The sequence below is a fragment of the Mesoplodon mirus genome, assembly GCF_964341445.2.
Source record: "Mesoplodon mirus genome assembly, chromosome: 9".
NCBI classification, from domain to species: domain Eukaryota; kingdom Metazoa; phylum Chordata; class Mammalia; order Artiodactyla; family Ziphiidae; genus Mesoplodon; species Mesoplodon mirus.
Genome location: NC_138985.1, coordinates 13363594 through 13376645, shown reverse-complemented (window position 1 = coordinate 13376645; position 13052 = coordinate 13363594). Strand labels below are relative to the sequence as shown.

Sequence of the window (13052 nt, the reverse complement as noted above, 5' to 3'; positions counted from 1 at the left end):
AATGTTACATTTTCAGGAATTTTTAAATGATAAAGGGATCAATCCAACAAGAGAATATAATACTTGCAAATATCTATTCATGCAATATAAAGCACCTAAACACATAAAGCAAATATTAACAGACATAAAAGGAGACACTGACAGTAGTACAGTAATAGTAGGGGACTTTAACGCCCCACTTTTATTAATGGATAGATCAGCCAGATAGAAAATCAATAAGGAAACACTGGCTTTAAATGACATGTCAGATGCCATCTTTAAGGATCATTAACTGGATACAGTGGACATACTGGATAGGTTTCTAACTACCACCACCTGCAACTTTTTGTTACATTTCTCTCTTATGGTCAGAGTCTATTCTGCCCACACATATGGAAGGCTGGTACTTAAAACCACAGCTCACTTGGCCTTGAGGCAGAATAACTTTGAACTTCATATTCTATACAGCTTCTAGGATACCTCAATAGGATTAAATCCCTTTAAATTAAATTAAGTTCTTTTAATTGGCATTCTTCCTCCCTTCCCTTGCCTAATTTCCTTTAATTGGTTGTGTTTCCTGGGATCCTGTCCCAAAAAAACCCACTTACACTTGAATCCATGAGTAAGAATCAGGAGGAAGCCAGATTAAGACATTAACCATATTTAATGTCTGCTGGTTTTATCTAAATTTCATTAGATATGCCAAATCTGTACTGAATTTAATGTTTTTACAACTTTCTCTTTTGCTTTGCCAAAGATAATATTTTGTTAGCAACCTTTCCAATGCCTTTGTAATAAACACTATTTTTATGTACAAATTAAACTAAATGGTTATCTTTTCTGATCATTTTATTTGGGAGACCAAGCATTACAGTTTACTTGTTCTCATTTTGTTGAGTAAGTCATGAGCTAACACCCAGGGTCAGATTATAAAATCAGACTGACATGAATCAGAGCTCTTAAGCAGTATCAAAGTTTACTAATAATATCAAGGATACAGACAAGCTAAAGGACGGCTAAACATTCAGATAAAGCATAGAAAGATCTGGGTATGGAGGGCAGTTCCCCAGATGTCATGAGCTGAACTGTGCCCCCCTCAAGTTCCTATGTTGAAGTCCCAACCCCTGGTACCTCCAAATGTAACAGTAATCATAGATAAGTTCTTGAAAGAGGTGATTAAATTAAAAATGAGGCCATTAGGTTGAGGGTATAATCCACTATGACTTGTGTCCTTATAAGAAGAGGAAAAGACACTAGTCTGCACAGAAGGATGACCGTATGAAGTGGTAGCAAGAGGGCAGCCATCTGCAAGCCAAGGAAAGAGGCCTCAGGAGAAACTGACCCTGCCGACACTTTGATCTTGGACTTCCAGTCTCCAGAACTGTGACAGAAAAATTTCTGTAGTTTAAGCTACCCAGTCTGTGTTATTCTGTTACAGCAGCCTCAGAAAACTAATAGACCAGGTCCTACATTATTGTATTGGAGACACTCCTCTGGGCCCAGATGAAAGAGGTCTCAAAAAGAGCTTTGCAGGGTGAGTATTTAAACTATGAAATATCTCCAGTTTATTACCCAGAGAGTTATATTGCCTACTACATAGTTTTAAAGGAATCTTGCTTCATTGATCTTGGGTTCTATTTATGACAGTTACCCTTAGCTAGGGATATCCTGCTAAAATCATTTTTGGGGTAATTTCTCTACCTCTTAGTAAATATGATTTATCTAGTTACTTGAGGCTCCGGTTGACAAGAGACTATATTCAGTTCCTCTGCCTACTTTTTTCCAGGGGGTACCCTTCCAGTGAAGGGAGTAAATTGACTGTAGGCCAGCTGCTTTAACTTCCTCCCATGTGGTTTTAGAGGTAGATCCATTCTCCTATGTTCAATACAAAATGACCTCACCACAAATACTTCTTCCCTCACGTGCATCTCTATGAATACAACCACTTCAAATGTGAAATTATATCAACCAGTACACAGCCATGAAATTTTCTGCCAAAATTCTATGAATTAAAGTGAGATACAGTAACATTCATTTTGTCCTGTTTTATTTGCTTCAGAGTTCAGTGCTCTCTAGCTATGAGGAGGAAGGTCTAAAATGGTTCCTGGAAACAAGAATTTTAAGAAAGCACATTCAAATATCTATTGGTTCTCATGTTAATAAAAAAAAAAACTTTAAAAACATAATACATTATGGATATGTGTCCAGTATGAAAAAGGAGCATTACAATGAACAGAAAATTGCCATACAATTACACGGCCGAGTCACTATTTATTGGGAGTTACAATGATATCAATGAGTACGGGGGTTCACATCAACTGTTTAAGCACCTCTGAGTCAAAGAGAATATATATAATGTTTTTCCTTCATGTTCATTGCTTCAATCACTCCATTCATGGGTAAATCCCCAAACATTCAGAAATGACCTTGGTGTGGAAGTATGGGAGAATGAGTAACAAGAGAGCATAGCTCAGTAAGATAGTCTTGTAATAGGACCAGAAATATCCCAGCCTATCTATGACAAAACACTATAAAGTATTTAAAACCAGAGGCAGATAAAAACTGTAGATTTTACTCAGCAAAAATGCAATCATAATATACTCACTGAAGCTACGTTCACAAAATCATCATCTGAGAGGGTTTCCAACATTTCAGAGACAGATGTTCGGATCAGCTTAAGTGTCAATCCACTAACACTCCCACTCCTATAAAAAAATGAGTCCACACATGTTAATGACCATGTAGTTAATTAACATCATACACCCTCAGGAAACGCAACTTATGCATTGACTCTAGAAAATAATATTCAAATAATTTTGTCTTCAAAAACCCAGTAGTAGAAAAAGTCCTATTTTTGACAGCAAGTAGAAATAAATTACAAAAAATCTTGTCTTTCTTTCCAACAAGCATCAGAATGTATATTTTTCTAACTGCAATGATGAAAATTACATGTCAAGTGACAATTTTAAGAAACTGTGGATACTCATGGCATATTCACTTATTGAGGAAATATACAATGAATACCAGCTCTGTTAGCCAAGTTAGTAGTGAGGGCTACAGAGGTTAACAGGTACAGTCATTGCCCTAGGGAGCTCATTGTTTGACTTGATTAAACCAATAATTATGAAGCAGCATAAGAATTTGATAATAGATTTGTAAACACAGTGCTTTGTTTTATATCCTAAAGTAGATATTCTCTGGGGTTTGGTCTTCATTTTTCTTGTCTCTACATATTTTATGATCCTGAATGACCGCATCTATTTGCAGGGCTCATCTCTAGGCAATTAACTTCCACTTTTATGTCTCTAGTTCCCAACTTTTTCCCAGTTTTACTTTTCTAGCTGTTATCAGATGTTCTCATCTATGTCACTTTGCTTCTGTCATCGTTCCACCTGAAATTCCACTCTTTCCTCTCCCTTCCCATGCCTGCCTTGTTAAATCTTAGCTATAAGGATTCAATTCCAATTTTATCTCCTTAATGAAGTCTTTCCTGACACTTTAAAATGAAACACCTATGTGTTCCTTCAGTGCTGTGTCATACTTTATATCTCTCACTTCCTACAATTGCTTTAATTTACTGATGTGAATATGGTTTAATTTCACTAATACATTTGAATCATCTTTGAGATCAGGGACTATGTCTTAATAATCTTTGTATCATCACATTGTATATAGGATACCCTCAACACATTTCTGTTGAAATATTTTTTAAAAATGGCATTACAACTTCATCTACATTTTTATCCCACTTGGTATCCGACATGGGTTCCAAAGATTTTAATAAAAGAAATTATTTCAGGAAATTAGCTATATCCAATAAGATTATAACATATTGCATTACCATTCAGATTTATACTTCAGAAGAATATCAAGGATTAGCATATGTACAAACTCTATAATAACTTAATTAAAACAAGATGAAGGTTAAATGCATTGTAACAAATGAAATGAGATTTAACATTTGTTACATTTGTAAAATTCAGTTATCTTCTCTTTCTCAGGCAAGGTTATAAGATTTTAAACTTGTTCAATTCACATTATAATGGAGAAATTTTCAAACGCTGACACTATCCTGTGAAATGAATTTAGTTGCCTATAAAAGATTGGATTCTGTTTCTTCCAGTGGCAAAGAACAGATGAAGGTATACTTTTATTCTCTCAGGGAAAATAATATAAGCAATATATACCTCACATTTTTAGTTCCTTGGTATTGCTCTTAAAAACTAAATCTCCAAAGCAGGATATATTCTTCACTATGTTCTACAGTTTCATCTTCTATCTTATTGGAAGATTGGAAGATTACACACATGTGCACATGCGCACACACACACACACCCTAACTTGAAGCAATGTGACAAAAAAATAAAATGACCGATATAAAAACTCAGGAAATTCTTTCTTGTATTTCAGCATTGCCCTTGAGAAAGGCCTAGTATTGACATTCAATATATGTAATATTTATCTATTGATATTTTGTGGCCAATCCCTAAAAGATATTTGAATCATTAATAACTAAGTGCCAACTAATTATTCTACTTTTTTTGGAAGCAGAAACAGCTTAGATTTAGCAACCATGTACTTTAATATTGTTTAAAATATAAAGCAAAAAACTGGAAGCAAATCAATAATTTTTCAAAAAGCTCAGACTTCAGAACCAACCCATAATTTTCAATTTTGACATAGATTCCTCTCATTTTCCATAAGAGAATTTTTGTTTGTTTTGTTACTGCCTTAATTTGATTTCTTTGTCTGGATATAAAAGCCATCATAATTATTCCTTGTCTTTTTTTCAACCTATTTTCTAGTCCCAACCTACTACTGTTATCTAAAACTCCTCCCTATATTCTCAGTATATGAAAATTATGTAATATTTAACTACTCACACGTCAACCAGAATAAGCATGTCTTTAGGAGATGCGGCTCCTTGGATGTACCTGTAACAAATATCATACGAATAATTTTTTCTCTTGTAAAATATCAAGCACTAATATTTATTGAACTGCTATTTACTAATCTCTGAGAAATTTTCCAAGCAAGGCCCTACTTCCATTCTATCTAGGTAGACGATGCTCTTTTATTCACAATTCTGTAACATCAACTTTAGAAAAGCTACATTTAACATAATAGAAATGTCAGAGGCATAATACTTAAGGTATGTTTTACAGATATTTATAACAAAGGAATAAGAGATGTGCTTTAATACTAGGAGCAAAAGAAATTAACTTCTGGAAGAACACTTCCCTAAAAAAAAAAAAAATAGTTAGCCTAAATTCCATTTTGCTGACCAGAGGTCCTAAAACTCACTCTAAAGAATAATAATAGGGTTTCCCTGCTGGCGCAGTGGTTAAGAATCTGCCTGCCAATGCAGGGGACACGGGTTCAAACCCTGATCCGGGAAGATCCCACATGCCGCGGAACAACTAAGCCTGTGTGCCACAACTACTGAGCCTGCGCTCTAGAGCCCACGAGCCACAACTCCTGAGGCCACGTGCCACAACTACTGAAGCCCTCACGCCTAGAGCCCGTGCTCTGCAATAAGAGAAGCCACCACAATGAGAGGCCCATGCACCGCAATGAAGAGTAGTCCCCGATCACCACAACTAGAGAAAGCCCGTGAGCAACAACGAAGACCCAACGCAGCCAAAACTAACTAACTAAATAAATACATAAAGAATAATAATAATAATAAAAACAAATAATAAGATTGTGTCATATATTTAAACACACACAAAAATCCCCGCAAAAATAGATTAGTGGTCTAATCTGACAAAGGGACAATAAAGACTGACAAAGGGACAATAAAGTAATTAAAAACAACATATAATGTTACTTCCAAGAGTCTCAAGTAGTGGTTCTCAGACTTTATAGTATCTTAAAAATCACCTGGAGAGCCAGTTCAAAATGCTGATTCCCACACTCAACCCCAGCCCTACAGATTCAGAATCTCTGCACGTGAAAAGAGACTAAAGGAGAATAGTTCAGCCACTGTAGAGATAAACTTAACTACAGGTGAATGATCCCGAAAACTCATGTTGCCTGGCCACAGGCTGATGGGAAGTGGGGACCTGCCTTCCCCATCAAGAAGAGCTGCATCTGAACTCAGTGTTCTACTTATTGTCCAAGACTCTAAATCTAACTTCTCAGAAGCCTGCCAGATAACTTGCCAATAAGTTTTCAGGCAACATTCAGCACAATTAGTAACTATTCAGGACTATATGTTCATGAAACAGAGTTTACAGCTTGCACTCAAGTTTGTTTTTCTATTAGAAGGTAAAATGGCAGGGTTGCTGGGATATTCCAGTGGAAGGCAAATCTAGCTCATGTCTAGCATCTTGACAAATGGCCCTGGCATGCCTCTCCATGAGGAAGATGGAGGACAGGATATCGTCTGTCTCTTCTAGTTGGGAGCTAATTTCTAAGTTTCCACCGAAACAACTGGTTCCTGAACCAAAATCATGTGATGTCATAGGCTTTGCCTCCACTCAACAACCCATGGCTCCAAAGCCACTAATTTAGAGAAATATTATCAAGAATAATATGTGGATTAATAATACCTGGTACTATTATATATGGTTGGTGTTTATGTAAATTGCTACTGGGACGTTTAATAGGGCATTTTAAAAGCCTTAAATACGTTTCTTTGAATCAACTATTATGTGTCTTAGAATTTTTCTGAACCCTAGCAAAAAGTCAGAAATAACCAAAATGTCCAATAATAGGGGATTTTTAAAATAAGTTACCATCTGGTCATTCTTTTAAAATGATGTTACTGTGTCTCTCATGAAAAGGTATTGATATGAAAGAGTAGTTTACAAAGCACTATATTGTATAACGTGTGAACTCATTAAAAATTATAGAGCCATACATTTAAATACATTAAAATAATGAATTAAAATGCACGAGTTTAATAATTGTTTCCCAGTGAGTGTAATCATGACGTATTCTGTATTTTTTGATTCATATGTTAGGAAAATGAGTTTATTTAGTAGTAAGGAACAAATAAAGTTTTTTTTTGGAAAAATGAAACTTAAGCTATATGACTATAACTAGGGGCAGCTCTTACCTCGGGGCTAGCCCCCATTAGTTCACCACCAGAGGCAAACTACATTCTACTCTATCCAGATGTTGATTATTAGAGCCCTACTCCAAGCAAACTGGGAGACTTTCAATAGAAATCCCCACCAGCTAAAAGAGACTTAGAAATGACATTGACTATAAAACTTAAAGTAGTCCACTTGAAATGCATTTGATGAACCATTTCAACAACTTCATTATCACTGCCCATTGAACTCATCATCTTCATTTAGCTTTAACTGTTTTAAAGTATAAATGTATAAAAAAATTCCAATGTATAAAAGGGAAAAAAGAGGTTTTTAAATAATCAGACAATATTCATCCTAATAATGGAAAGATTCCCTCCAACTTTTTAACAAAAAAAAAAAAAAAAAGAAAGAAAGAAAAGAAACCTTATTTTGTCTTTTTCATCTTTTCATGGCTACCCCAAAATCTTACCATGGTCTCCTTCGTACATCGTAAAGGTCAATCTTGTTTGGAGTTCTACTGTTATCAACCCATGGAGAAGCTTAAAAAGAGAGAGAGAGAGAGAGAAAGTGAGTGAGAGACAGCAAGAGAGTGAGAGAGCCAGAGAGAGAATTTAAATTTCAAATAGAGAATTAAAATCAAACTATGGGGTTGGCCAAAAAGTGCCTTCGGTTTTTAAGTAAAAATAAAAGACACGTTTTTCATTTTCACCAAGAACTTTGTTGAAAAACGTATTCACCACCTTTTTGTTCTACTACTTTCTGTCATTTTTCTAGGGACTTCATAATTTCATTTTCCCAAAATTTTTTATCTTTTTGAGCAAAGAACTGTTCCAGGTGCCTTTTACAGTCTTCCAGGGAGTTGAAATTTTTTCCATTAAGAGAATTTGGTAAAGACCAAAATAAATGGAAATCCGAAGGTATGATGGCTGGTGAATACAGCGGATGAATCAGAACTTCCCAGCCAAGCTGTAACAGTTTTTGCCTGGTCATCAGAGAAACATGTGGTCTTGCGTTATCCTGATGAAGATTATGTGTTTTCTGTTGACTAATTCTGGACGCTTTTTGTCGAGCGCTGCTTTCAGTTGGTCTAATTGGGAGCGGTACTTGTTGGAATTAATCGTTTGGTTTTCTGGAAGGAGCTCATAATAGAGGACTCCTTTCCAGTCCTACCATATACACATCACCTTCTTTGGATGAAGAATGGCCTTTGGTGTGGTTGGTGGTGGGTTCATTTCACTTGTCCCATGATCTGTTCCCATTCCACATTATTGTAAGTATCCACTTTTCATTGCCCATCACAATTTGTTTTCATTACGTTTAAGGAGAGAATCGCATGCAGAAATACAGTCAAGAAGGTTTCTTTGCTTAACTTACGTGGAACCCAGACATCAAAGCGATAAACATAACGAAGCTGGTGCAAAAGATTTTCAATGCTTGATTTGGATATTTTGAGTATGTCGGCTATCTCCCACGTGGTATAATGTTGATTGTTCTCAATTAATGTCTCGATTTCATCGCTATCAAGAGCTGGTCTACCCGACCTTGGAGCATCGTCCAGCAAGAAATCTCCAGCACGAAACTTCACAAACCACTTTCGACACGTTCGATCAGTCACAGCACCTTCTCCATACACTGCACAATTTTTTTTTTTTGCATTTCTGTTACCTTTTTACCTTTCTTGAAATAATGAAGCATAATATGCCGAAAATGTTGCTTATTTTTCCATCTTCAGTATTAAAATGGCTACACAAAAGTTCACTAATTTTGATAAGTCTTTTTTAAATGCACGCTGATATGACAGCTGTAACATACTGTCTAACAAAATTGTTTCAAATGAAGTTAAAGACAACTAAGTGCTACTAGAGCCATCTTACAGAAAAAAACTGAACAGACCTTTTGGCTGACCCAATATTAGATTTTATCTAGGAAAGTAATACTTTTAAAAGTCACAAAGCACCAAGGACACATTCCACCTATCCACAGTAATGTTAAAATGGGAGATACCATTTTTATGACCTTAACCTTTTTCTTTTTTAAAATTTAAAACAACACAGCAATACAAAAGAAAGTTGTATAAGTCAATTTCTTTTTCATATTATTTCAGAAATAACTTGTTCACAATTGGGATTTTCTGGGTGACAATGAATATGTTTTACCAGGTGTCCAGGGGCTATACATTTTCTTTCTTCTCTACTAACATAAAAATTTACCTTAAAAGAAAATTTATTTGCCACTAATGGAAACTGTACTTACAATTATTTTATCCTTATATTTTCATTCAATGCTATACTATCTTGGTCTATAAAAAGATTGTTTTTCTTGGATTGTTATCACATAATAGCATACTTTTTTAACCTTATTATTCCCATATTTGATAATGGCCAGTCCATTTGAAATTATCATTTAAAAGTTAAATTATAATTAACATAACTGCACAAAAACTTTTCCTGATATTTATTTGAATGATCTGAAGTAATTCAAGTACAGATTCAAGAACCTTCTGTTAGGGGACTTCCCTGGTGGCACAGTGGTTAAGAATCTGCCTTCCAATGCAGGGGATGTGGGTTCGACCCCTGGTCAGGGAACTAGATCCCACATGCATGCCTCAATTAAGAGTTTGCATGCCACAACTAAGGAGCCCACTAGCCGCAACTAAGGAGCACACGTGCCGCAACTAAGAAGCAAGCCAGCCGCAACTAAGGGGCACACGTGCCGCAACTAAGGAGCACAGCCCACAAGCCACGACTAAGAGCCCACCATCTGCAACTAAGGAGAATATGTGCCACAACTAAGGTAGCTGGTGAGCTGCAACTAAGGAGCCCACGAGCCACAACTAAGGAGCCTTCTTGGCGCAACTAAGACCTGGCACAACCAAAATAAATTAAAAATAATAATAATAATAATAAACTTAAAAACAAAAGAATCTTCCGTTAGTTTCAGAGCCTTTATCATTTTGCAGTAAACAGAAAAATAGTACATCTAACTGTATTGCTTTTTAAATGCAATTAATTTACACTATTCTAATTAAATCTATATTTACTTTAATTAAAATACTTTACAAAGCTTTACACACACACACACACACACACACACACACGCACCCCTTAGACCCAATGGAGAACAATAAATGCTGATGAATTGGATGATAATTTTATGCTGAAGTCCTCCTCTCCTTGAACATGTTTAAACATATGACTCTTGGGAAAATTCCTAATAATAATTCATATGACTTACGCCCTTCAATCTATTTTGCCCTTTTATTTATTGAGAAATGATGAAAATTACACAGAACTTTTCTGAGAATCATGTTTACTAGCGAACTAAGATAATTTGGCCATTTAGGATATGTCGAAAACATATACTACTGAGCCTCTCCTTGACTGTGAATTTTCTTTCTTATTAGCGGCTATATTATAAAACAATTTATTCATTTTAAATGACTAATCACATTTATAAGAAACAGTTAAGTTTAAATACAGCACTCCCCCAACAACCATTTACTGATACAGTCAATGCAACTGAAATGGTAAATTTACTTTAATTATTTCCATTTAAGCAGAAACTTAGAGCCAGTGAGATAAAATGACTTTTTGTGTGTGTGTGTGTGTGTGTGTGTGTGTGTGGTAGCACTGGAACTAAGCAACAAGCATGCAGGCAGGCATGTCAGTTCACTTTCAACTATATCTAACTCCTCAAGATAGGGTCTTTGTAATAACTACATATTTAAATAACTTTTATTCTTCTTTTAGTACAATGTTATGCTGGTTGTACATTTATTGCCTCAGCTCCGAATTCACCCATTTATCTTGTTCTATGAAAATATCTCTGGGCCCTTCAAATATTTTTCTTTTACCCACAAGCACAATCTTAAGCTTTGTCCGCAGATGAAGAAAGAAAGATGTTGAATGAGAAAGTGGTTTTTGCTTCCTGGTCTGGTTTGTTTGCTCAAACGCTCTGGCAGCAAATGTAGCTCTCCTGGTGTTTGGCTCCTGCAGTGCTTGAGTGTTCTCCAGAGCTCGTGGGTAGCTTCTCCAGACCAAGGTTTCTGGAGAGCTCTATGGTTCTCCAGCAGTACCCCCGGGTATTTTTGTAGTGGAGAGCCTCTGATGAGACACTAGGAACCTTTTAGGGGGTGAATTTCCAGCAAGTCCTACCAGTGTTACACTGTAATACCTTCTCTGTCATTTGGCGGATCACGAACATGTCCTCTGTAGAAAATATGCATCTCAATCCAGGGGCACTGGGGGACCGAAGTCTCTTCCTTGGGCTATTTCTACCCTATGGGTGGTAGTTATTATATTATATTAAATTAGATAATATTTCACCTGTTAGTCCAATATTATTTAGAGTTCTCTATACTTCTAGACAATCCCTCCTTAATCCCTGCTATAGTTAATAATTCTTTATTAAAAAATTAACTTTTAGGACTTCCCTGGTGATATAGTGGTTAAGAATCCGCCTGCCAATGCAGGGGACATGAGTTCGATCCCTGGTCCGGTAAGATTCCACATGCCATGGAGCAACTAATCCCGTGAGCCACAACTACTAAGCCTGCTAGTCATAACTAGTGAAGCCCGCAAGCCTAGAGCCCGTGCTCCGTAACAAGAGAAGCCACCTCAACGAGAAGCCTGTGCACCGCAACGAAGGGTAGCCCCCGCTCACCACAACTAGAGAAAGCCCACGCACAGAAACGAAGACCCAACACAGTCAAAAATAAATAATTTAATTAAAAAAATAAGATTATCCTTAAAAAATTACCTTTTCCTGTTCAAGACATTGTGTTATCTGTCTCCTGACTGGACTCAGACTTACATAAATATTTTGATGAGTTGAGAAGTGAGATTAGCTACCACCGCCAATATAATAGTGGCCATCATGAGTTGAAAGTGGTCAAAAAACTGGAATTTGAAAGTCACGCTTAAATTAGATTTCTGAATTCTTTGCAGAGCACATTCACCTAGGATCTGTTTTCAGTATAACTAATTGAAATGAACTGTGATATATATTATTATGTTCTATAAAATTTATTTCTTTAAAGACAGAAAAAAAGGCTATAATTTACAGTAGGAGCCAGACAACTACATTTTAACATGTTTTATAATCTTAGATGGTTTCTATTTAAAAATATTAATAATGTTCCCTTAGAAGTCTGCTGAGACATTTACTATTAGGAAATATCCCTCAGTTACATTAAATTATTTATATTATTTTAAAATTAAATAATGTAGTTTCTTCTGTGATATTACTAATTAGTTTGTTGTAAAATCCCACTGTGGTACTTACATGGTACATTATATATATAGGCTCAGAAATATGGAAGGTCAAATAGTAAAAACAGATAATAACCATACACTGCAATTCCCTGAAATAATCAGTTTCATAATGAGGTACAATAAAGGCTCCATGAAAGGAAATCGGAACTTCTACAGTCCCTCTAAAAAGTTAAATGTCACTCATTTTAGATGTCCCTTTTGCTTTCCAATAACATTTTGGAATGACAGGAAAAAGGAGTGGAAATGACAGCCTACAATGTGGGCATCTCATTTCTGAATGCCATCATTAATGGTGTTAATGATCATTTATGCTTTTTTTCCTGACAAAAAATGTACTGTGGGTGTATCTGACTAAATCTATCTGATGACATTTCTACTTCACATGACATTTAGGGTGTGCTATGTCAGTATCAAACCACTGAGTTAAAAAAGGTGTTTACCTGTACGTTAATTTAGGATACTGAAATATTCTTGAGAAAGTATGCAGATTGTAGAGGCATTTTCTAGTTAATACAGTCTAAAAATAAGAGTATCAATTTTTTTTTTTATTTCTGCTAGGAGACAATAAAGTACAAAATGATGAATTGAGGGCTGATTCTCTTGGTAGAAACACCATTTCAAATGACATCTAATTGCATTTCCAATTAACTTAAAATGCATTTTCTAATTCTAAAAGACTTCACATTTTTAGTCTCATGGAAAGACAAAAAAAGTAAATTTCACATACTCAAAAATGCCTATAAAAACCAACCCTGTT

General features: G+C 35.6%; 1 protein-coding gene across 4 annotated transcripts in view; it reads right to left on the bottom strand.

The window, feature by feature from the left end:
- Positions 1-13052, bottom strand: part of CACNA2D1 (calcium voltage-gated channel auxiliary subunit alpha2delta 1) — a 499056-nt gene that overhangs the window by 115134 nt on the left and 370870 nt on the right. For all 4 annotated transcript variants that reach the window (XM_082632141.1, XM_082632142.1, XM_082632144.1 and 1 more), the window contains 3 exons: positions 7492-7561; positions 4863-4913; positions 2585-2684 (listed from right to left, as the gene is read on the bottom strand). In XM_082632141.1, the coding sequence (XP_082488267.1) occupies positions 2585-2684; positions 4863-4913; positions 7492-7561 (221 nt within the window). The remainder of the gene's footprint in view (positions 1-2584; positions 2685-4862; positions 4914-7491; positions 7562-13052) is intronic.